This window comes from Alexandromys fortis, unplaced genomic scaffold (genome assembly GCF_014885135.2).
Source record: "Alexandromys fortis isolate MF-2015 unplaced genomic scaffold, M_Fortis_MF-2015_v1.1 scaffold_66, whole genome shotgun sequence".
Taxonomy (NCBI): Eukaryota; Metazoa; Chordata; class Mammalia; order Rodentia; family Cricetidae; genus Alexandromys; species Alexandromys fortis.
The window spans coordinates 5,283,229-5,308,851 of NW_026067950.1; the positions used below are offsets into that span (position 1 = coordinate 5,283,229).

Below are 25,623 nucleotides of genomic sequence, written 5' to 3' on the forward strand. Positions count from 1 at the left end.
ATAATCCTGATTAAGTATCCTTGGGCAGGAATTCATGGGTAGTTGATTACTGAAACCAATATTTATGTGAAATGCCTCTGTTAATTTAATCTGTGTATACAGCTTAATTATAATTGAGGATTTAATGTAAGAGAAATGAATTACTTCAGGATTAAAATTTTAGTGCTATATAATATACTACTTTTTCCTTCTTTCTTTTTAAACACAAAAAACTGCTTGTTCCTTTACCCAAGTGCTCAGATTTAAAACCTCTGTTCGTACAGCCAATGTAATGTATCTAAGATTTTCCAAAATCCTTTCCTACCAAGAAAAAGCCTGAACTAGGGCCAACAACACAAGCAAAAATTGCAGAATAACTCTACCCATGATTAAACAGAAGCTGATTCATTTAACTGTTAACACACTTTCTATTTATTTTCTGGAGTAATTTCACTTCCAATTCCTTTAAATTACAATATGAAATGCACGTTCTTTAAAGCATAAAAAGTAGTTTTAAAATCAGCGTCCCACTCTGACGTCATACCTGGAGTAGTTGGCTCTGCACAAGCGTGATTGTGTGAGTGAACACTGTTTGAGACCATTAGACCTGAGTGTGAGCACCCGACCACACCCATTCACGTCCTCTCTTTCACGCTGACCTCCTGGGCAAAAGTGCTGCAGTCACCTGGGAACAAGATCCTCTCTCCAGAGTTTATTGTCTGAGTACAGAACTGCTGGAATGCAGCTGTGTAGATAGCATGTTTTGCTATCTCCGTCTGTCTCTCTTGGCAAAGGCATGAAGGGATGTTACCGCATCTGGAGCCTTACTGCACTTGTCCACGTCACTTCTTGTTCTAACAAGAATCAAGTATCAGAAATGAGGGCGACTTTTGTGTCCAGATGAAATGGTCAGTGGTAGTGTTACTGAGGAGAGTGAGGAAACCTCCCAGTACAGACTGTGCGACAGGAAGAGTCTGTAGAGAATAACCATGGAGACAGACTGGCAAAGGATAACACCTATTGTAACAACCTGGAAAGAAGAAAAGAACGGGAATGTTTCACTGTGTGCAGGAAGAGAAAAGGTAAGTTACATTTAACTTACCATGCGTCCTCCTCTGCATTCTCTACCCAGTCCAGCATCCTTCACCTTTGCCACGGGTGCATCTCATGAAGCACCTCCCACAGAAAGCAGGCCACCTTCAGGCGTGGGACTGCTCAAGGGTAAAGTTCTCTGACCTTTAGTTTACTACTACAGTAGATGGAGAAGTCCCTTGTCTCCCCAGGGTGTACATGCTACAAATCTCAGGACTCGGCCATTTTAGTAACATCAGTACGGCATCTTCCTGCCTCAGCCACAGCTCTGCTGCCGTAGGCGCGCTACTCACACTTGTAAACACTAGGCAGAGCTCCTGCTGAAACGCTGAGGGCAGGCAGGTACTCTACTCTGTAGTCTGTTAGAGCAATGCCATTTTCTGTCTATTTTGGCTGTTGGCAGTACACAGTGAGCAATTTTAATCATCTCTTTTTTAAAAAAGATGCATTACATGTCCTCCTAATTTAATTTATAAAACAAGATTCTGAAATAAGCTATCACCCATGACAGCTACTCCTATCTAGGATGGGTGTGGTAGCTTGTGCTTTTAATCCCAACACCCGGAAAGCAGAAACAGCAGGACCAATTCCAGCCTGAGGCCCAGGGCTATATAGTCTGATCCTGTTTCAAAAGCAAACAAGACCAACAAAAACACGATTTCTACCGTTTTGCTTATGAACTAACTTTTAAATTATTTTTTAATGTTTATTAACTTCTTACTTATGTACTCACTAGTTTTAATATTTTCTTTTGAGTTTAAAGAACTCAAGAAACTTGTGAATGGCTAACTAGGCATCTCCTGCTTTAACACGCTCTAAAGAGAGATCTGAAAACATCACCTTATCTCTTTGGTAGTCGTTAAAAATGACAGCAATGCAGGCAAGCACTGGCTGGCATAGGAACCACAGGATACAGCCCTAGAAGAGATCGACAAACCAGTAAGATCTGCTGTCTTTACTTGAAATGCATCAGATTAAAAACAAAACCAACACACATGCCATGGTAGAATACATGCAGTCTTCTCAGGGTCGGGAAACCCCACAGCAGGAGCACTGCAGCTGGAGGGTAGCCTGGGCTACAGACTGAGATCAGGAATCAAAAATCAAAAAAGTTATTAATATTTAGGACCTAGAGTAGAGAGATGGCTCAGCAAATAAAACTGCTCAGTTAAGAGCACTTGCTGCTCTTGCAGAGGACCCAGGGTTAGTCCCCAGCACCCACACAGCAGCTCACAACTGTCTGTAACTCTAGTTCCGGGGATCTGATAGCTGATGTGATATGTGTGTGTGTGTGTGTATGTGTGTGTGTGTGAAAGAGGGGTGGAGTCAGAGAGACAGACACACACACACATACATACAAGGGCAAAACACACATATTCAAAAAATAAAAATAAAATCTTAACACTCTCTTCACACGTAGGTCCTGGCTGGCCTCAACTGAACTTCAGAGTAAACTTGAGATAAAATGTAGAAACAGATGCATTTTGCTATAACATTAATACTCCTTTCTCTGACCAAATTGGTAACTTTTAGAGTACTTACAACATTACATTTATAGTGTTACATACATATAATATACACTACCAATGCTGTGCTATAGGCAGCAATTAGTCACTGAAAAAGTGAGGCACAAATGTATAATATTTCTGCAAAAAGCCATGAAGCCATGAAGTCATATTCACATGTCCATACTCAATGAATTCCGTAACAATACCCATGACGATTCCCAGCGATTGCTCTGATTGACAGAATGGTACTACAGAGGAGAGGCAACAGGGTGAGCGAAAACAGGAAATTCTACATTATGTTTTCCAAATATTGTTCTCTAGTTTCTCATGAACTGTCACAATGTATCTCTTTTTCAAAATTAAATCTGAAACAAGTTCATAATGCTAGAGGCACTTCAAAGATTGAGGCACAGGAAAGACAGTGCCTAGTACATTACTTCTCTTAGGAAAGAGAGGGAAAGGCATGTAAACTCTGGCAGAGAAATGACGTGGGAGGTCCTTCTGTCTGTGTGTTGTTTTTATTGGTTAATGAATAAAGAAACTGCTTTGGACCTATAGCAAGGCAGAATTTAGGTGGAGGGGGGGAAGCTAGGCTGAATGCTGGGAGAAAGAGGGGTGGAGTCAGAGACAGATGCTGGTCAGAAATTTAGCTGGTAAGCCACAGCCACGTGGCAATATACAAATTAATAGAAATAGGTTAAATTAATATGTAAGAGTTAGCCAATAAGAAGCTAGAGCTAATATGCCATGCAGTGATTTATTCAATAGTTTCTGTGTGATTATTTCGGTTCTGAGCAGCTGGACAAACAGGCAGCCTCCTCCAACAAAGAAATGTAGGACCAGTGGTATGGCTTCTAGGAGAAAGCGATGAGACCTAAGAAGAGAGAGGTCACTCTGTGCTACTCGAAAGCATCTTGATTGGATGGGCACAGAACGAATCCAGTCTGCTCTCTGGTTCTCAGGCACACGGATGCAGATAATGGACGCAGGAGGATGGGATGGGACAGCCACGCAGTACATGCACCAGCCTCCAGGCTGCATGCATCCTCCTGTACGGAAGGACAGCTCCTCACAGCTTGTTACAGAACACTGGAGCTCCAAGAGGGGTGCCTCAGACAGGGAACAGCTGCTAAAAGCACGTTTTTCAATTCCCACAGACGAGAAGAAAACTCACTATTGAAAAGGAAAACCAAGATGTAGGCCAATGGGCCATTCAAAGATTACATGGAAAATACTGTTCCGGGTTCTGTAAAATGGGAACGTAACCAGGTCATGCATGCGTGAAGATTAGCTGAGCGACAGAAGGCTTAGAGCAGTGCTCTGGACACTGGCAGCAGAGGGACTGGACACTCGGAAGCATACTTTGGCGAATGTGATGTAGAACTCTCTCTTGAGCGTGCTCCTCTCCATGGTGATGATCTGGTAGAGTCCACAGCCCAGTGACAGTGCCAGGCAAACCCTTAAGATGATGAGCAGGACCCCAGCCAAGCTGTGGTGGGAATGTGAGCTATGGTGACCAGTGTCTTCAAACTGCTCCCAAAGTAGCAAAACGCTCTGTGGATAACAACAACAGTTAGAGAAAAAAATATATATACACGTATCCACAACAAAACACATTCTCAAGTCTTGTGAGCATCCTGTCCATGTGAGAAAAACCTTCCTGAGGGATGCAAGGTCTGTCAGTCGCCAAGGCTGTCAGCTACTAGTGCAGTCCTTTCCTGTTCGCAGGATCCTGGGGCTTCCAGCAAGTGACACGTCAGCTCCTACCGCCATCATGAGACGGACAAGGGGAAGGACGGGAACTTCCTTCTAAACCCACCTCCTTCTACCCCAGTTCTCCTATCTCAAGGCTAACTTGCCTGTTTTTTTTTTTTTTTCAGAGTCTTGATGTGTATCGCTGGCTGGTCCAAAACTCATGATGAAGACCCAGCTGGCCTCCATCTTCCAGCAATCTCATGTCTCTACCTCCTGAGATCTGGCAATATGGGCATGCCTCGCCATGCCCAATTTAAGACTACTTTCAGATAGCTCACAACCTTTTCTAACAGAACGTGCCAAGTCCAAATTGTCAAACGCCACTCTTTCTGGCAACTTCCCTACGTAAAAGAAGATATTTTTGTTTATTTACTTAGATTTTATTTTACCATTATTATATATGTGAAGGTGCGTGCCTGTACCACACCATGTGTGTGGGTTGGTCTATTGCTGTGCGGTACTGAGGACTGGGTGCAGGTTGTTGCTGTCGGCCTGCACGCACATCTGTTCCATCTGGTGCTAGCCCGGGCCCTGCCACACACCTCACTCTCCTGCTGACCTTCGCTGTCATCTTGTTACTGGGACACAGCTTTCTTTCTGCTGTTCCGTTCATTGCTACCCATGCTCCTCTGTCCCAACTAAACACCAAGCACTTAAATTACTGTAATCTTTCTTACCATCAAATACTTTTTGGGCTTCCTATGGAAGTTCAGCTTAAAAATGAGTCATTAGTCACTTCCAAACACCTTTGGTAAATAAAAGTCAGTATTAAATACAATTCTTGGGCAGGGCATGGTGGCTCATGCAGTCAATCCCAGCACTAGGGAGGTGCAGGCGATTCCTGTGAATTTTAGACCTGCCAGGTCTACATAATGAGGCCCAGCTCTAAACACAAATCCAGTTCCCTGGCCGTGACGGGTCATGGACAGCCCCCCCAACCCCCCCCCCCAGCTACTCCAGTTCCCTGGCCGTAAGGGATTGTGGGCAGCCTCCTCTTCCATCTGTACACAGCTACTCCAGTTTAACTTACTCCAGTGTAACTTATTTTGTTCTAGCAACAGCATGTTTAACTATGATTGAAGCCCGCGATTTTCAATTGGCACGTTATTTTCCTTGTATCATATTAATGCAGTCTTTTGTCTTACTCCTACTTTTTGAGGTCAGGGTATTTTAAACAGTTGGAAATTAAATGCGGGCGAATTTTCAGTACTCACAGAAATTCCCTCCTGACACTATCCTATATATTTCTCCGTTTTACTATTTTCATTCGTGTCTTCATATTCTTTACTATATTTCTAAATTGCACATGCAGACATGTGTGTGCGCACACGCACATGCACGCAGACACATTCATGTACCCTCCCACGCTTCCCCCACAAATATGCATGCATGTGCAGACACATGTGCATGCACACACGCTCATGCACTCACACATACAGATACACACATACTTTTATTCTTCTTCCCTTACCCTATTCTCTTTACACCAAACTCTATCTATCTGTTTTCTTAAACTACACTTCTAAACTTGACTTTTACAACAAAGAAGTATGATTATAGAACCACCATTTCCTGTCAGTTGGTTTTCCATATTTGAATTCTGTGTTTACATATTCAAGTGCTAACATGCCGTCAGCCTATTAATAACACACGTATGTACTTATTACTGATAGACTGCTGGTCACACACGTATGTGCTTATGTACTGATAGACTGCTGGTCACACACGTATGCGCTTATGTACTGATAGACTGCTGGTCACACACGTATGCGCTTATGTACTGATAGACTGCTGGTCACACACGTATGCACTTATGTACTGATAGACTGCTGGTCACACACGTATGTACTTATTACTAATAGACTGCTGGTCACACACGTATGTACTTATTACTGATAGACTGCTGGTCACACACATATGAACTTATGTACTGATAGACTGCTGGTCACACACGTATGCACTTATTACTAATAGACTGCTGGTCACACACGTATGTACTTATTACTAATAGACTGCTGGTCACACACGTATGCGCTTATGTACTGATAGACTGCTGGTATCACTGGCATTGGTGGCTGGTGCTGCAGAGCAGTTATGTCTAAAACAGGCTTCAGTTCTTTCAGTGTCCCGGTCCAGTGCAATGGCAACCTTAATTATCAGTCAGCTACTTGTCTGTGACAATGGATTAAAATTACAAAGACATGATCATTTAGAACCTGGCTTTTAAGAGAGCTGTGATTTGAGAAATGAGAATGTACATGATTTTTTTACAAGTTTGTTTATTTTTAATTTATTTCATGTATATGTTTTTTTTTTTTTGCCTGCAGAGGTCAGAAAAGGGTGTCTGAGCCTCTGAAAGCGGCTGTGAACCATCATGTGGATGCTGGAAATTGTCCCTGGGTCCTCCGGAAGAGCAGCCACCCTACTCTTAACTGCTGAGCTACCTCTCCAGCACCAAGAAATGTGAGTTGTTTTTTTTTTTTAATATTTAAGAAAACAGAAAAAGTAAGAAATGTATTTTTAGTAAGCCAGTCCCTGCTGTGTATACACACTAGCACCCAGGAGATTTGTGAGGGCATTTCATCATTTTGTGAGCATTTCTTAAATTCCCTGTTTCTGTCCTGCAGCAAGACATACATGGTCAGGTGTGGTTTCTGCAGGGCCAGCTCTCACCTGGGTTATGACAATGAACACGGCGATGCCTGTGGACGCAGGGGTAGAGTCCCACTGGAGTGGCCTGCTTTGAGACTTCTTCATCCTGACTATGGTCCACCCCATGCACAGGCTCAGAAGCAGGTAGAGCATCTGGATTTGGGAGGCAATGTCAAAAACTGGAGAAAAATGAAAACCAAAATCAATAAAGTTTCAAATTCACAGAATCTGGCACATTTTATATTGAGATGAGAATTTCCCTTTTCAAACCACAAAAACTAGAAAATTCAGTAAGAGATATTAATATATAATAGTTCTAACACACTCAATATTTGGCATAAAATTTGTAATTAGTTATAAAAGCAGGGAAGTACTACCGTTTTTAAAAAGTATATACATGGCTATATTCTGCCTATATTCGTCTAACCTTAAAGCTGGTCTTCTCTTTAAAGCTTTTATTGTTGTGTACAATTCTGACAAAAGAGATAAAATTTAAATGTAATTTCTACAATGTAGATGATATTAGCATCCTTTCTGAGGTGCTAACGGCGTTTGATGGATAAACTATAAGATGGGAGTATAAGATTCCATAGCCGCAGCATCCCTCACGTCAGAGTCCTACAGACAGATGCAGAGCTTCACGAACTAGTGCCATGTGCCCCCAGGTGGCCAGCACTTGTACTGCAGGGGAAGCTACCTGTTTTATATACAAATAGATATATTTATAAAGCATTTATAAGTATATATTTGTACAATATAAATGTATACATATTTATATCTTTATCACATAAGAGCTCTGCTCTCCTGAATTGAACCAGGGAACTAGCCAACTCTTTTGCTGAAAGAATTGCCAACACTTAGCCACATCAGTTCACTACTGTCCGACAAGCACTGCACAGAGCATGCTGGTGCACACTGAATCCTAGGACATGGGAGACGGCCAGGACTCCGAGTCTGGGGGCAGCTAGGCTACATTGTAAGCTCAAAGACAGTCACAAAGTGAACCCCACTGTCAAATACCTAGGGACAGAGTTCAGCGACAGAATGCTTGCTTCACAGGCAAAAAGTCTTAGAATTACCAGAACTGAAGCGGAAAGAAAAAGTTGGGTACCCAGTGATTTCACAGAATCACCTATGGGATTGGAAAACTTGGGACTGAAACTGGGCCCTTCAGCTCGCTAGTGGAGTGACCTGCACGTGCTCACTGTGCATCTGAGCAATGCGCATCTACTTTTCACTGAGAATAAACTGAGGAAGTACATGTGAATAACAGACGTGAGGAGTTAAGCTAGACACATGACGTACTTGTAAGATCAAAGATCTGAGAGCTAAATCTACAGTCCTGTTCTAGTTCAGCTCAGCTCTGACTGACCGCAAGTAGGAAAAATACACACAGCAAAAAGAATTATTTCGCCCACCACCATCTTACAGTGCTGGAGATCAGACCCAGGGCCTCCTTCAATGCTGGACAAGTACTCTACTACTTAGCTACCCCGCTAGCTGAAAGTAAAGTTTTTTTGTCCTCTCTCTCTCTCTAGAAGAAAAGAAGATGGCAAGTTTATCTTTGAAAATGTGCTCAGATGGATTCTCACCTTCTGCCAAACTTCCCATTAGAGGCAGCCCGATTCCATCTTTGGAGTACCTGAGGAATTGAAGAAGAGAGCGTTGAGAGATTAATCTAAATTACAGATGTGATTCATAATCAAAGCAAGCATAATGCCTTGGACTGATTGGGACTGATTAGCTGTAGTGATGAACACAGTGGTTACCTGGAGAAGTGCATGTAATTGGCTAAGGCTGAAGCCGCCTGTAACAGCAGTGCTGTTGTCAGGACCTTGAGGATCACGTGCATGGGTCCTCCTTTCTTAAGAGCCTGCCACAGTGACTGAGCATAAACGCAAGCCGTCACGAAGTACGCCAGGACGAGGAGGAAAAAGAACTCATGCAACCCTGCGAAGAGAAGAGAGGGAGTTTGCTTCAGGAACACAGGGCAGCACTAGACAGCTTTTACATCTTGTCAAGTGACCTCTAGTGCTTGTCCTGAAACCGCAGTCAAAGCACTCACTTCTGTAAGGAAGAAAGACGGAAAGACCAAGCTTTAACTATAAGAAGACAACGTAAAACAAGCTGATTAAAGTCAGTCTGTGGAACAGCAGTCGCTCAGGATGGCGACTCACTGAAAACCTGAACTCTGTTTCGTCTGACAATGCCAGTGTTACTTCAGTGTTCACCTAGATACAGTTTGTAAGCTCCAAGTGTGCGTCTTTCCTGAGAACTTCAAAACATTTGTTGTCTCCAGTAGCTTAACAGACCTCGACTATGCTTTTCCAAGTGTGGTCCCTGATCCATCAAAATCAACACAGAACTTGTGTTGCAAATTCTTGGGTCCCAATTCTGATCTATCACCCGAAACTGAGGATGAAGCCAGGCATCCTGGTTTGCAAAACCCTACAGTGACTCTGATAATAGCCATGTGAAGCACAGTTTGGGAATGTTCTATTACCTTCCATTTTCACTGGGGCAGAGCTTTAAGACATCTATGTCCAGAGCCCTCTTCTCTGGCACTTCCTATAGCTACTGCCGAGGAGGAAACCCTCTGGCAATCAGATCCTGAAGCAGAGCTACGACAACAAACGGCCACCATTCCTGTGAGACCCTCACCCTTATTCCCAAAGGGACGAGAATTTCCTAGCAAAATATTTTACAATTAGAAACACAGGCTAGCAGCGCTTTCCTCCCCCCCCCCCCACACACACACAAGGTCACTTAGCCCAGCCAGCCACCTGGTGATGAAGAAAACAAGGAGAAAGCTGACTTAGCAGGATGGGGGGGGGGGGCGCAAAAGTTCTTGCACCTGTGCCAAACAGCTTCAAAAAGCCTCTTTGTAGTTACACCTTTAAAAGCTTACCCCACAAAGGAGATACAACTCCTCTCTCTACCTCGCTGCAACAAGGTGTTGGGAGACGGGGGTTCCGAACTAGTTCATATTATACTAATTAAACCTTGCTTATTACAGTCTGGGCCTCTCTGGTGGTCTCTCTCTGGGGGTCGTAATCTGGGCACAACAATTCCAAGTGGGAAATTAGAAGACGGAATTTTGTGGTTTTAAATTTAAGGGATTCATTTACAGTCTTCTTTTTCAATCCAAGGGGGACTGGTCCCTAGAATTTCTCAGACATTAAAACCCATGGCTCCTCAAGCCCCTTAAATAAAATGCATACCCTGCTATACTTTAAATCACCTCTGGATTATCGTGTGACGTAAGCACTAGATAAAGAGGCATCATGTCACATTGTTTAGGGGACGCTGGAGAGAAGAAGGCTAGCGTATTTTCAGAATAGACAAATTTTCACATGATACTGCTTATCTGTGGCTGACTGCACACGCAGATGTGGAATCTGCTGACACGGAGGTCAGCTGCGCTGAGTTAAACTACAGTGCTCCCTAAGAGCAGGGCTTTCCCATTCCACCGAATCCGGTGTGCAATACTGGCTGCACACAGAGGTTGTTCTCTGCTGAGTCTGTGGACGGACTTGCAGTTGTTCCCATTTCAATAAGAAGCCTGAGATTGTGCTAGCTTCCCACTTAGGTTAAACACCAAATAATGAGGAAAAAAGAAAGTACTTTTATTATTTTTAAAAAATATATTTAGAAAGCTAACCAGGAGACACATCCCAGTAAAACCAGCAAACAAACTGCTTAAACTCCATCACTGTGGGGCCATCAGCAAGGGAGCCAGAGGAGCAAGAAGATCTTCCACCACTGGGTGTCTCTCCTGCTCTACACAGATGATAGCCACTCAGTGTTGAGAAGACGGCAGAAGAATCATCAACTGCTAGAAGTGGAACAGTTTTAAAAACTATTTGAACGCTCCATTCATAGAAAGAGACTGCACTTCAGAACAACGGCACCGTAATCCTTAGATTACTAGAGCACTGGAAAAAGGCAGAAAATACAGTCGACCAACACAATAAAAGCTGTGGGCCAATAAAATTCCTTACACTAGCCCAGGTATTGATCTTCGTTTTTAGTTTTCCTTCTTTGCGTTAAAGAATTACACAAAGTGTACAAAGCACCCACTAAGTTTTCTTCAGCTGTAACCCTTTGTGAAGTGCCCATCCCAGGCTCAGGAGCTGCTGCCCTCTGCAGCAGATCCAGCACCACAAGAAAACTGGGACCATTTACTGAGAAATCAAAATAACTTAAGGACAAAGGCACTTTATTCCGTGGTAAATATAGTTCCCAGAAAAGGATAAGCTTATAAAGAACAAAGAAAAACATCTGATTGGATGAATATATTAAACTAACTAAACTAAGACACTGACTCTTGTTAACTAAATCTTCACTAAGTGAGTCTCACCTTGTCGCCCACACACCCTTAAGGACTTACTCCAGGCTAGCAGATCAGCTCTAAGACTGTCTTCTCTGCAGCTACCAATTTACTTCTGTTTTGCCTCTAGCAGTCACAAGAAAGCAATTTGTGTTGTTCACCCTGGAATTAAAATCTAATTTTAAAGCAGGTGGGTAACTAGGAAAACTCAGACGAGCACCAGCAGATGGTGAGCACTTAGGAGGAAACGTGGAGATCATAAAGCAAGCCGTAAGGAAGCCTTCAAGAGACTGAGCAGGGAGACCGGATAAACGGCATCCAGCAGCCTGAGCTTCAAGTGAGCAACTGGAAAGCAAAAGAGGTGAGAGAAGGAGCAGTGGGGGCTCCATCCTGCCTCCGAGCCCAGCAATTCCACCACACGTCTCAAAACCAACCAAGATTCCAAAACTATCTGACGATTTCCAACATGCAAACTGTTGGTGCCGACACAGGGAAGATGTGTGAACCTGGTCAGACCAAAGACTTACAAAGGCGCGTGCTCTCTCTCTCTCTCCTTTCCTTCCTTCCCTCCATTTTTTTTTTTTTTTTTTTTTTTTTTTTAGGTTTTCTTGAGACAGGGTTTCTTCTGTATCCCTGGCTACCCTGGAACTAGCTCGGTAGACCAGGCTGGTCTTAAACTCAGAGATCCGCCTGTCTCTGCCTTCTGAGTCCTGGGATTAAAGGTGTGCACCGCCACCTGACCTTTTTCTTAAAATACCTAGTATCTTTACTAGCTACATCACATGCGTTAAGCCCCACAGCTGCAACATTTTACTAGAGTTAAGTGGCGGTCCACTTATCTTTAGAACATATAGGGGAAAAGGGAAAACAGAAAGACATAAATATGTCTGCTGAAATCTAGAAATATGTTATTTCAATAAAAACTAGCTGTCTGCTTTAGGCAACATGCTCTCAAGAGTCTAGGTACTTCAAACAAGAGCAGAAAATATAGTTTATTATCTTTTAACTTTTTACATTTGTTTTGAGAATTTCATGAATAATATATTTATATCATTTCCACTCCCTTCCTCCTCTAACTCCTCCCACCTGCCCCTCTCAGATTCATGATTAATCTTTTAAAGGAGTGATTTCAGTATTCCTACCTGAGAAGTCTTATATTCCTACTTACTAGTTTATTAACTGACATCAGATTTGCCTCCGTTGGTTTTGTAAAATTAGGTTTACTGCAAATCAGGGATTAATCAAAGTCTAGAATGCATTAGCTGGACCGAAAGAAAAAAAGCAGGCTATAAAGTTTAGGGAGAATAGCACGCAGTATTGATTCTGTGTCGTTTATAGCAGGTTGCTTACCTTCAACCTTTCAGCTAGGGTCAATTCTCAGGAAAAAACAGAAAATCAAATTTTCTTCCGCAGAGGATATAATTAGACAAATGAACAGGTTTCTCAAAGAACTGGAGACTGTTCCCCGGAAACAAATTCTAATCTGAGTCTACACAAGAGGAAGGACCCTCGGGAGCTCTGCCATGAAGCCGACACACTTCCCACAGGATGTGGGACACAGCTCTCTTCAACAGTGGTTCGCACATGAGAAACAACTTCAGAGCTCTGATTCAACGCCTGGCCCACTACCCAAAACAAGTCTGAGTCATGGGAGAAGTGAATTTATTTTTTATTTTATTTTTTGCTTTGTTAGAGACTGGGTCTTACTACAATAGCTCTGGTTGCCCAGGAACTCACTCTGTAGGCCAGGCCTGCCTTTGCCTCTCAATATTTTATTGTTTGAACACGTAAACTAACAACAAAAAGGCTTCTCTAGGTGTATACATCTTCTCCAGATGTATAGCGATGGGTTAAGAAGCACCAGCTTTAACTTCAATACAGACCTCCTCACAAGAGCTTTTGTGCATTTTAGTCAATAAAGTAATAAACCGTTCAGAAAGTAAGCCAACCACAGACTGGTTTTCAATAATTTAAGTTGTCAAAAGAATCCAGGGCACCTGTGGGCTCTTCTGACTGTTAAATAAACAGTCTTGCTGGCTGGCTCTACACAGATCATAACTGATCACATACTGTTAGGGCATGACCTGGGTAACTTTCCCATTTTAGAATAAACTTTTGGATACTCAAATCAGTCACGAAGACAGGCAAAGGGGGCCAGCAAGCCTAGGACTGGCAAATGGATTAGAGTTATTTGTGTAAATTCTAAAGAAAAGCTAGCAGTAACCCTGGGTGCCAGAAAACCACCAGAGGTGTGGGCAAGTTCAGAGAAAGTCGGGGCAAGAATGACTCACTGGCATTTAGAGGCCCAGCACAGCAAATGGGATTACTTTATGCTGTGGGGTTGAAGTTCAGATGCCAAATTAGGGACAAGAAAAGAAAAAAACCACAACTGAACTAGAAGCCAGGACGAGGAAAACAAGGTCTATCAGGTTCCAGAGAGCTGCAGGTCTGGTATCTGCAGACAGGCAGCAGGGAGAGGGCCTGTGGCCTCGCAGGGTGTTACTTCCTCATAAGCCCTGAGCAGTCCTAAAATAACTGTCAGGGAAATAATGGAGGCTGGGTTCCCCAAACCACATGAGGGCCATTAGTCCAGACACCTGCCCAGTGCTATCCATGGACTTGGGTTTCACTGATGCCATCTTACAGCACTGAGAACAGCCACTGGCGTTGCTGACAAGGATCAGACACGGCAGTCTGACTACCAGTCACGTCTACAGCCTATGGTGTCATCTGTCCTCACAAACCTTCTCAATGGCTGTATCTCCTTTACAGAGTGCTGTTTGAAGGCTTCAGTCTAAGACAGCTGGCGCCCCACTGTCACTCTAACACTTGACTGTTCTTCCTCTCACACTCCATGTGACCCCCTATTACACGCTTGGATTTGTTTTCCTGATGTTGGCAAAGTTACACAGTGAACTTAATCAATTATGTCTAATGTGGCCTTACTCTTGTTCAACTGCTTTACGGCAAACAAGGTCCAACAGCAGTTTCTTTACTGACTCGTGATGGAGCGAACCCCAACCCTTTTCCTTCCTGGATGGATTACACAGATGCTTACTCCAGCATGTTACCTGACAAACCGGTCACGTGAGAGCACATGTATCATGTCATGCCAATCATCTCTATGTGGCCAGAATCTCACTTCAGTAGGGTAAGGCACAGTGACCCAAAATCTTAATGAAGACTTGTATTGAATAAATCTGATTCCAGAAAACACCACAGACTTGACCATTATAATGTAAGAACCCAGAGAAGCAAGGTCTGAGCCTGTTCAAATCTAATGGAAGGGAGATTTCTACAAAGTAGTTTAGTTTATACCTCCATGTGGATTGTTGAGTTCATTAACATTTCATATAAAAACAATGCCAAACCTAAAAACGAAATTTAAAATGTATAAAGGAAACTAGAAATGATACAACTCTATTATCTGTATATACAGCTACCTGTTAATATTTTATAACTTGTTTTATTTTCTGTCTTTAAAATACTAAAGCCAAGATATATAAAATTCAGCACTCTGCTTTTTAAACTTCAGCTGCTTTTCATTTTTAATACTCTACGACAGTAAAATGAAGATACGCGTGCACAACCTCTCGTGTATTTAGGATATATTCAAACACACATCTTACCAGATTCTCTAGCACTGAAATGATCGAATGGATTTCCTTCGGCATCCGGGTTTAGTAACACCATTTCAAACGGGATATCCTCCACCTGGGGACTCTCCACGTCATCTCTGCAGGTATACTTGTCTGCATAAAACACATGCCACGTCTGGGGAGCCGGGAGCTGGGACACTGTCAGGTTATGTTCTGTCTGGTTCATGGTCACTTAGAGAGAAAGAAAACAGTACCTTTCAAAGCAACGCTTTCAATGTTTTAGTAATAGAATTAATTTGAGTTTAAAATCTGTTTTGGGGGGTTTTTTGCCTCAAAAATTCAAGCCCTGGTGTAATATTAGAATAAAGCATACACACTATAAAGCAGACTAAAATGATCAATTTAAGCAATGAAATCACTATGAAAGTATCAATAACGTACCACAAAAGAGAAATAGTTTCACTGAAACTGAATTTTTAATAAATACTTACAAAGTTGTCAGTGGGTTAGTAACATTTAAGAGTTATATTATGTGGTCAAATACAAACCAAACAATCGTTTTAACCACGTCGTCACAGCACGCAGCAGCCGCAGCCACATCTGTGGAAGTAACTCCCTTAGTTTAAATGTAAAATGGAAGCTTTACCTAGGGAAAAGCCCTCATGTCCAAAAACGATCCTGCTAACAAGGTTTCTTCTAGTTGGTCTTTCTCTTCACAAGGTGTTAGTAGTGAAAGAGACACAGCAACACTGGGCCAGAGGTGCCCACCGGAGTCAGATACAGCAGGACAAATTCACGAACCTGGGCAGAGGTCTGCACCAGAACCTGGCCTCGGTGTTGTGCAGGACAGTTCTATGTCAACTTCATACAGACTAGTTATCTCAAAGGAGGGAACCTCAGTTGAGAAAATACCTCCGTAAGATCTGGCTGTAAGAAAGTTTCCTAATTAGTGATTGGTGGGGGAGGGCCCAGCGTCTGGTGTGTGGTGCGATCCTTGGGTTGGTGGTCCAGAGTTCCGTAAGAAAGCAGGCTGAGGAAGCCATGAGGAGCAGTCCAAGCTGCACTCCTCCACGGTCTCTGCATCAGCTCCACGCTCCAGGGTCCCGCCCTGTCTGAGCTCCTGACCTGACTTTCCTCAGAGATGAACTGTGATGTGAAACACCAGCACTAAGACAAACTGAGACAAGTCTGCCACCTGAATTCTTGTGTGTACAAAATAAAGGTAAGACCCACAGTAAATAACAGATGTGAAGACCAGCTTCTGTGAACCTTCTAGAACGGTGTTTGTCACGTATGTAGGGCTAACTACATGTCAACCCTGCCAGCCCCGCTCTAGCTTTGGTGAGACTGTCTCCTCAACTAGGAGAAAATGGACAGCTGGGAACCTGAATCCCTCTCAGCTACACACACACACACACACACACACACACACACACACACACACTAATTCCAGCGTTTGGGAGGCAGAGATAGGTGGAGCTCTAAGCTCGAGGCCAGCCTAGTCTACAGAGTTAGTTGCAGGAAACCCTGTCTTGAGAGAATCTTGAAAAATCGTGGCTAAGAGTTTGGTCTATGTTAACTACCCAAAGGTGCTTCGTAAGACTTTACCATGACATCAACACATGGCTCAAATGAGGTTGCTCAAATGTGGGCTTGTCTTTACAAAACAGAGGTTGCCATCTTAGCATCTAGACTGTCTCACGATGACATGGCACAGAACTGTGAGATGGCTTCTTTTTTAAATTGTACAGACTTACATAAATGGAGACACTGCGCTGCTTCCAAAAGGAACACTGGATTTGGTTTCTGTCTCACTGTCTTCTGGCAGCAAGTCTCTTAGCAATGCTGTTATTCTGTCTGAGACGAAAGACTACCACATAGCAGGTGTGTTCCATAAGAGTGTAATTAGTATCTCACATATTAACAAATGTGAATCACTGAAGAAGTGTTGAACGGCTGGCTAATTGTCCAATCACTATAAAAAGAAACGAATACCGCTAACCTCAATGTATAGTGAAACACCAATGCCTAAAATGGTTTCTACAGAATACCAAACACATGAAATGGATCATGTGTGTGAGCTATATAAGACAGCAAATTATTCTCTATGTAATATTGTATCATTCTGACAACAAACTATTTGGCATACGTTAGTTTTTTAAGAGAAATTTATACTAATTTTTAGTGTCTTTAAATGTCTTATGTGCTTGCTTTTAATTAAAGCGGACAGTAGTTTCTAGTATATAAAAATGCCTGGACTGGAGGCATAACTTAGTGGCAGTTCACGTAACCTTGCACCAATACCCAATAGCTCTACAACACACACACACACACACACACACACACACACACACACACACACGAGGAAAGTCTTTCCCGCTGGGGATGGAGCCATAGCTCAGTGGTTAAGAACACTGCTGCACCTGCAGAGGACCGGGGCTCAGTTCCCAGCATCCACCACACAGTGCTCACAGCCACCCTGAGCTCAGTTCCAGGTCTCTATTAGCAGCACTCAGCACAGAGAGTTCAGATGGATCTCATTTTCAGTGTGGACCAGAAGTAAGGCTTTACATAAGGGCAGGGCAAAAGTAACAAGCTTATTACGGTTGTTATTCTGTAAAAATCACATTACCGCTCTGCACATGTACTCGTTCCATGGATTATTATGTACGTGGCCCTATTACAGTGTCATGAAATAATGAATGTGCTTTTCTCACTAAGGCTCCTCAGAAGCAATACACTGTAAATATGACCATTAGTGATTTAAACGATTAAACAGATTTTAAGGTTAAGATTTTTTTAAAAAGAAAAATGATGAAATTACTAAAACATACTCACACACACACACCAGCTGGTTTGTCGACTCAACACAAGTCAGAATCATCTTGAAAAGGGGAGCGAGCCTAGGTTCAGAAATTACCTCCAACAGATAGGCCTGTGTGCAAGTCTGTAGGCACTTTCTTTTTCTTTTTCTTTTAACAGAACTTGCCTCAAGTTTATTTGTAAAAACAGCATAAGGTCCTGAACATCTGCAAATACTGTAGGTGTTCACACCAGTCCATCTGTCTTCACATTGGCAGACTGAGACCTTTTTTATGGGGCCTTCACAGGGGCCTGGGCACCTTTGGGAGCCTGAGCTGAAGCTGAGGCCTCTACCTTGGCTTGAATCTTGGGCTTTGTTTTTTGGAGCCTAACTAACCCTTTGTTTTTCGGACACCTGGCCAAGTAGCTTCTAATCCGCTTCCCAAGCTTGGGGTGAGCAATTAAAGCCAGACAGGTGAGTTTGCAGCTGGGGCCCTTTGGCACCTTGGGCTTCACCACCTGGGGCTTCACCAGGGCCTTGATGGCCTCCGCGTGCACTCATAGCCTTTGCATTATTTGCCTGCATCTTCTTCAGGCCTTTCTTGTTGTGCTTCTTGGCAAAGCACGTTCCTCAGGAACTTGGGGTCAACTCCCTTGAGAGATTCGTATCTTTGTGACCGGGGTTTCTTGATGCCATTTGTGTGCCATTTCCGGGACTGGTTGTGTGTGGTGTGGTTCTTGGACTTGGCCATGGCTGGATGGTAATCGGCGGCCCCCGAAGCCTGTGGGCACTTTCTTAAACAATGGTTGAGGGGAGAGGGCCCAGCCCCTGTGTGCAAGCCTGTGGGCACTTTCTTAAATGATGGCTGAGCAGAGAGGGCCCAGCCCCAGTGGGTGGTGCGCTCCACGAGCAGGTGCTGGGTGGCATCACATAAGAAAGCAAACTGACACTGGGGGTGGGGGGTGGGAGTGGGGAGCGCAGGCCTTTAATCCTAGCACTGGGGAGGTAGAGACAGGAGGATTCTGTGACTTCAAGACCAGCCTGGTCTACAAGAACTAGTTCCAGGACAGCTAGGACTGTTACACAGAGAAACCCTGTCCCGAAAAAAAATAAATAAAAATAAAAAAAGAAAGAGAGAGAGAGAGAGAGAGAGAGAGAGAGAGAGAGAGAGAGAGAGAGAGAAAGCAAACTGAGGAAACCACAGGGAGCCAGCCAGCAAGCAGCACTCCTCCAGGGTCCAGCTTCAGCTCCTGCCCTGCTTCAAGTCTGCCTTGCCTTCTCCTGAAGATTGACTGTTATCTGTAAGCTGAAGTAAACCCTTTCCTCCCAAGGAACGTCTGGTCACAGAGCTAATTACAACAGAGAAGCAAATTAGGACAAAACATTTTATACAAAATACATAGGTTAAAAAAAATATAAAACTATGTAATACATATGAGCATATATTCTTTAGTACTTTATTTTAGGCCTCCAAGCTTAACAAAATCATATCCATTTCCTCTAAAACTGCTATTTTCTGTTATCTTTTGTTTTAACTGGTGTGTGTATGGAAGGTGTTTGGTGAACTCACATGCCATAAGATTCCCTGACACGACACTTGCGGGGTGTCATGGACTGAGCTCAGGCCCTCTGCAAAAGCAGCAAGTGCTCTTAACCACTGAGCCGACTCTCCAGCCCCTCCTGCAGGCTTTCATTTCATAATCCCCAAAATATTCCTGTCTTAGAGAACAGGGGAGGACATTAGATGCACGACTACAACAAAGACAGCAGATTCCATGGGACTCCAGTGCTGTATCTTCCTCCATGCTAAGAGGAGAATTCCAAGCCAGGAGGTGGTGGTGCTCGCCTTTAATCCCAGCAGAAGCAGATGGATCTCTGAGTTTGAGGCCAGCCTGCTCTACCGAGTGAGTTCAAGAACAGCTAGGGCTATACAGAGAAACCCTGATCGAAAACTCCCCAAAAGGTAGTAATTGCAGTTGTAGCATTTCAGAGTGAGCAGGTGATGTGGGAGGTCCGTCTGTACATGTGTTGCTTTTATTGGTGGATGAATAAAGCTATTTCAGCTAATGGGTTAGCAGAGTAAAGCTAGGTGGGAAATCCAAACAGAGATATAGAGAGAGTAGGCAGAGCTGGAGAGATGCCAGGCAGCTGCCCAAGAAGCAAGATGTGAGGTAACAGGCCAAGAAACTCATGGTAAATATAAACTATAGAAAGGGGTTGATTTGTAGTTGGAGCTAGCCAGTAAAAGGTCTAAGACGTTGGCCCAACAATTGTAACTGGTACTGAGTAGCTGTGACCCTGTGGGTGGAGAGAAGCCAGTCCAGAGACCAGACAGAGGAAGTCTCCATTTACGGAGGGCCTAAACACAGTCCACTCTGCTTGCTTTATGCACAGGTTTCCCCAGGTCACTCAGTGATTTCCAGTTGTGGGTTTGCACTCTGGCGATGGAGGAAATGGTGCTTCTGTAAATGGACATAAGACATGGTACAGTATGGACCACGTGGTGTAAGAAAACCAAGTGACAGCTCTAAAACCCAAGGCTTTAAACAGCTGACAAGTTTACAGTGAAACAAGGACAAGTCTCTGTAGCGCCAGACCAAACATCAACTAGCAAACTACCCCTCTTGATAGCCAAGCACGAGGTGCTGGGCTTTCTCCTCTCCCACCAGCCAAACTCAAGGCTCTGAACCTGCTCCTCTCCCGCTAGCCAGGCACAAGGCTCTGGGGCTGCTCCTCTCCAGGCACTTCTAACACACACATTTCACTAAGCACCCAGTCTCACAAGCTGTCATTCCATGTATACTGTGTAAACAATAGTCACGGCACTTACTGTAACTGAAATCTCATGGGATGTTGTTTTAGGTTTATTAATTTTAATTACGTATGTGTGGGTGAGAGTGTGGGTTTCTGGAAATGGGAGCGCTGCTGTGGAGATCAGGAGAGTGAAGAGGTGGAGGAGACAGACGCGCTGCTTCCAGAAACAAGGAGCACTGAAGAGCAGAATGGGAAGCTGGGTGGGAAGCTCGGTTTGAACATCAGAGGAACTAGAGCAAAGGAAGAGGGCTTCTAGACACACGTGAAATGCAGAGATGAGCAATGCGGCAGAAAGGAAGGCTGACAGGGATTAACACAGATCTCCAGGTAAGTTCAGAATCTCAGGGCTGAGAGGATATTTAGAACGGGACCACTCTACCTGCCTAGCCAGGAGAAACCCACACAGCTCAGCGAGGAGAGGATGCTTATAGACACAGGAGACAAAGGGCAGGATGGCTGCTCTTTTGCTCATGGACGCCACAGTGGTTTGGAGGAGAACTCATATACTTGAACACTTGGTCCCCGGCTGAAGGATTGTTGGGGAAGGATTAGGAGGTCTTTGAGGTCTTAGAAGATTTGTGCCATTCCAGTACGTCCTGCCTGCAGCTTGTGGATGAAGAGGTGAGTGCTGGCTGCTAATACTGCTCCCTGCTGCCATGCCTGCCTGCCATCAGGGTTTCTAACCCTCTCAAGCCATAAACCATAAACTCTTTCATATGTTACCCTGGTCAGAGTGTCTTATCACAGCAATGGAAAAGAAACTAAGACAGATTCTTTAACCATGCCTTCCACAACCAGTTAATTTCAGGGCTATACTGGGTAGAATGGCATATGTACTTCACTCCTAAACTACAAAAGCCCCCCTCTGTCTCCCAACAGCCAGCATCCTAATCATGAGACACTGTGGACTCCGGCAGAAACGGCTGAGAGGGACGAGAGACCAGCTCCCGGGCAAACCCTACGGTTCCTAGTGCTGGGGTACAATACGCACTGCTGGTCCACCGTACAACTTGGTCTCTCTCGCACGCTGTCAAACACGGACTAAGCCGTATGAAATGGCACACTCGGTGTTCAGTGCAGCGCTGGCAGGTGGCAGCTGTTCGGTGTCATCGCTGCAAACTACAACCAGGTAAAAATGTGTCTGGATATTGGCACCAACTACATACACCACAGAGCATAAGGGAAGACTCCTTCATAAATTATTTGGACATTTAAAAACTTTTTGAATGATAAAAGGAGAAAAAAAGCATCCTATCCTTTCAACAAAGACATGGTTAACGTTTGAAAACCACAGCCGAAAACATAATAACCAAAATATCGTCAGTCACTTGTATGTCGTCACAAATTTATAGACATCTTGGTAAAGACAGACACGCACCACATTGTACTACACGGCCACAGGAAAGGGGAGAAAATACATCTAATGGCCAAAGACAAAGGCCCAGTGCTCACCTGTCACCTGGGCCCGGGTGAGCCTCTCACTACAGCTGTACCCAGGGCTGCTCTCCTGCAGCTTTAGCCACTCCTGGCCTTGGAACAGGTAGAGTTTAGCTTCCTTCCCAACGGCCACCGCTATGTTGTTGATTCTGACACACAGAAGAGCGTGGTCACCTTGGCATGAAAACAGAAATTATCAACTAGTTCAGTCATGAAAAGGACTAAAGCAGTATTTTATTGAGTATTTTTGCATCCATGTTCATGAGTGAGAGTGGTCTGTGGTTCTCGTTCCTGGTTGAGTCTCTGTGTGGTTTCGGTATCAGGGTAACTGTAGCCTTATAAAGAGATTGTTGGCGATGCTCCTTCTGTTTCTATCATGTGTAACACTTTGAGGAGTATAGGTATTAGCTCTTCTCGAAATATCGAAAGCAGTTGCCTGTAGGGGGATGGAGGTTGGTAAGGAGGTGAAGCCGTGGACCTCTCAACATTGTACAGTTTCCTAGTCTTAATTAAGTTCTCTGGTCACTGAGTTATTGGTTAAACCTTTTCAATACGTTAAAACGTGTACGTGAAGAACAAGCCTCTTCCGTGAGTGAGTACACAGCATCAGGTTTTACCAGGTGACTCGAGAGCTCCACTAGCCCTTTAAATGGTAGGAGTTCTGTCTCAGCGTAGGCTACAGTTCTGTCTCGGCACAGCTTTACCCAGTTACACTGCAACCGACCAAAACATGGCAAGAACTACGCATAAGAGAATCTATGTGCACAGTACGTAAGAGAGAGACCAACCGTGCACAGGTTATCCCTTCCCCCATCTGTCAGGAGACCCCTGCAACAGCATGTAACCCTATCCTGGGAACCCTTCCCGAATGACACCCGGGGTGTTGGATAACCTAGATTTCATGTTTCCCTCCGTGTTCACAAGGTAATGACGATCAGGGTCACGGGTACCTCTGTGGGGCACGAGCTCCCACAGTTCCTTGATGACCAGCACTGGCAGTTCTCAGAGGACTGCCACCGGGAGGTAAGGGGCTGAGACTGTGACGGAAACACGGCGGAGCTGCTTATTCAGGGGTCTCTTCTTCCTTCACCCAGGAAGGAAATTCAGATTGTGCAAAATTGGTATTTTTTTAAAGTCATATATTATAAAATCTTCAATTTTTGTCTTTTTAAAGCATCCTTTTACACCATTAACTCTGCACATTTCCAGGACTTGACAATCCTTCCCACGCCAATGTAGCTTCTCCTTTCTATACCACTGTCTTCTTCTGAGACTCCCTAAGCAGGTACACAGACAGCCACAGCTGCAACTCGATCAAATAAGCCAAAGAGCCGACCTTCATTAAGGAAATTACTCACGTCTAATGCAGTAGGGTCAAATTTAAAGTGCCAAGAAAACACTAAACTATGAGAGGAAATAAATTGGGACAAAACCAATAGGACGAATCGCAAATTCATCAAATGAAAGCGTTATTGCTTTTCCTGGGGGATATCAGGAAGTAAGAATAAAATGCAGCCCTTTCAGACAGGCTAGAGTATATCAATCACGAAACTTTCTCAACACTTAAACGCATTTCCACCAACTGAACTCTAGGCACAGGGTAAATCTAATGCACGGTAGTACGGTAACCAAACAGGGGAGGCAATGACAGATCCCAAATCCGCTCCAAGTACGTTTCCTGCAACCGGTGTTACAAACAACCGGAAAGCTCGGGTCCTGGGCTGACATTCACTCGCCACCACAGGGCCCAAATGCACACAGTGAGGCCAAGTGCGGAGCAGGGGGCACAGCTCTGGGAAGATGCATCAGGACGGTCCCGTTTGCACCGGGGAGCGTCGGGGAAATGGAAACCGCTCTCAGGTGCATTGGGCTGCGGCCTGGTGAAGGCGCCCGGCCGCGGCGATCCAGGGGAGGCCGGGACGACGTGGCGGGAGGGAGGCGCCGCGGCCGCCGCCTACCGACCCCGGGCCTGCGGGAGACCGCGCGCCTCCAGCCCACGGCCCGCCCGGGACCTACCGTGGAACTCGAAATGGCCGATGCTCTGGCCCCGGGCGTCCCGGGCCGCGGCGCTGCTGAAGCTGCCCCGCAGGGTCTTGGCCTGGCCGCCCTGCGGCCACCAGCAGCTGCACGTAAGGGCTAGCGCCAGCAGCCGCAGGCCGCCCATGCCCGCAGCCCGCTCGTTCGCGCGCCTGGCAACCGCCTGGGGCCCTCAACCCACGTCGGCGGCGGAGAGCGGGGCGGGGCCGAGGGGGCGGGAGTCCGAGAGTGACAGCCAATGAGGCACGGGATCGCCGCCACGAGCCGGAGACGGTAGCCAATCGTCGGCCGTGATGGGCGGGACGTGCTGGTCGGCCGGTCCCAGCGCTCCCCGGCGGTGCCGCTACTTCGCGCCTGTTTTAAATGGAGCCTCTGGGATGCTGTTTGGGGACACTGCAAACGAGCACCCTAGCAGCCCTTGCGCGCCAGGCCACTGCGCATTTGAGCGCTCGTCATCAACGTCTGAGGCTTTCCAGGAAAGAACGCACTGCTGCTGCCGGGAAAACGCGCTCGCAGTTAGAAAATGTTCTTTTGCTTTTCCTCTCCCGCTCCTAAGCCCACGTTAATGCTGCAAGCACACGTCACAGGTCCAAACTGAAAAGACTAATTTCTCTCGCCACTAAGCCGATTTTTCCTTCCATGAATTCTGGGTTCCATCCTGATGGAACTATATCATCACCCACCAGGCCGGACAGCTGAGAATTAAAGATCACGTTCATTACGCGCCTTTCTTCGGGGCATGGTATGAAACCGCAGCCACTACACTATCCAGCCGTCAGTTAACTGGCTTGTGGCAACTGACCTCCTCCCCATGTTAATTCTTAGCCACACTCCACCTCTGACTTTAAAGTTATAGAATGCTAGAAGCAGAACAAAACCAAACCACCCTTCCCAGCAGCATCACTTTCAAAGGGTATTCATCGCTTTTAGTCCACAACCCTCGCTCCTTAGAATATGGGTTCAAATACTTCAAATGTCCCTTTCTCAGTTAAGGCCCATCCTTACCGCTATCCGATCCATAAACACTCTGACCCTCTGTGTTGATGAGGTTTGCAAATTCCTTTGGCTGTTACTTCTTAGTTGACAGCTCCTCCTTAGCTTCGCTTTGTTTCTTTATCCCCAACATACCTAAAGAAGCCTTTCTGACACTCTGAGTCTGAGTTGGGTTTCTTGGAAACAGAATACCTCACTCCCAGGCGGGCAGTGGTGGCGCACACCCTTAATCCCAGCACTCCGGAGGCAGAGGTAGGCAGATTTCTGTGAGTTCAAGGCCAGCCTGGTCTACAAGAGCTAGTTCCAGGACAGGGTTCAAAGCTACAGAGAAGCCCTGTCTCCAGCTCCCCACCCTCACCCCAAATAAAGAATACCTCACTCCCCTGTCAGGTCACACAGTACTGTAAATGACTTCTGGTTCTTCTGAATTTCTCACTCTATTGTAAAGTTGCAGAAGGTCAGTGAGCATCTTGATGAAAGCAAAAGTAGGAACCAAAAATTATTTCATGAATAAGTGTGTGCAAATTATTTCCATTCAACAAGATACTTTTATAACATGCTCACAACATACCTCACCATTTAAATAACTCTCTTATCAGCATTTCCAGCACCCCTGGCTTCCCA

General features: G+C 44.9%; 1 protein-coding gene across 3 annotated transcripts; it reads right to left on the reverse strand.

The window, feature by feature from the left end:
* Positions 1 to 387: 387 nt before the first annotated feature.
* Positions 388 to 24,203, reverse strand: Gpr180 (G protein-coupled receptor 180). 3 transcript variants are annotated; one of them, XM_050150405.1, is made up of 9 exons: positions 23,986 to 24,203; positions 21,985 to 22,143; positions 14,946 to 15,146; positions 8,756 to 8,936; positions 8,579 to 8,628; positions 7,008 to 7,165; positions 3,942 to 4,133; positions 1,912 to 1,989; positions 388 to 1,009 (listed from the first exon to the last, which is right to left on the reverse strand). In XM_050150405.1, the coding sequence occupies exons 1-9, from the start codon at positions 24,131 to 24,133 to the stop codon at positions 851 to 853; spliced, it is 1,326 nt and encodes a 441-aa protein (XP_050006362.1). In that variant the 5' UTR covers positions 24,134 to 24,203; the 3' UTR covers positions 388 to 850. The 3 variants fall into 3 exon arrangements, with proteins under 3 accessions (XP_050006362.1, XP_050006363.1, XP_050006364.1); XM_050150406.1 differs by lacking the exon at positions 21,985 to 22,143; XM_050150407.1 differs by lacking the exon at positions 3,942 to 4,133.
* Between the last annotated feature and the right edge of the window lie 1,420 nt (positions 24,204 to 25,623).

Excerpts from the sequence above, each read along its gene's own strand:
- Gpr180 (XM_050150405.1), bottom strand. The coding sequence starts at position 24,133 with ATGGGCGGCCTGCGGCTGCTGGCGCTAGCCCTTACGTGCAGCTGCTGG. Across the intron at positions 22,144-23,985 it reads CGGCCATTTCGAGTTCCACG|GTGACCACGCTCTTCTGTGT; the intron begins GTAGGTCCCGGG and ends TTTCATGCCAAG. Across the intron at positions 7,166-8,578 it reads AATGGGAAGTTTGGCAGAAG|TTTTTGACATTGCCTCCCAA; the intron begins GTGAGAATCCAT and ends ATTTTTCTCCAG.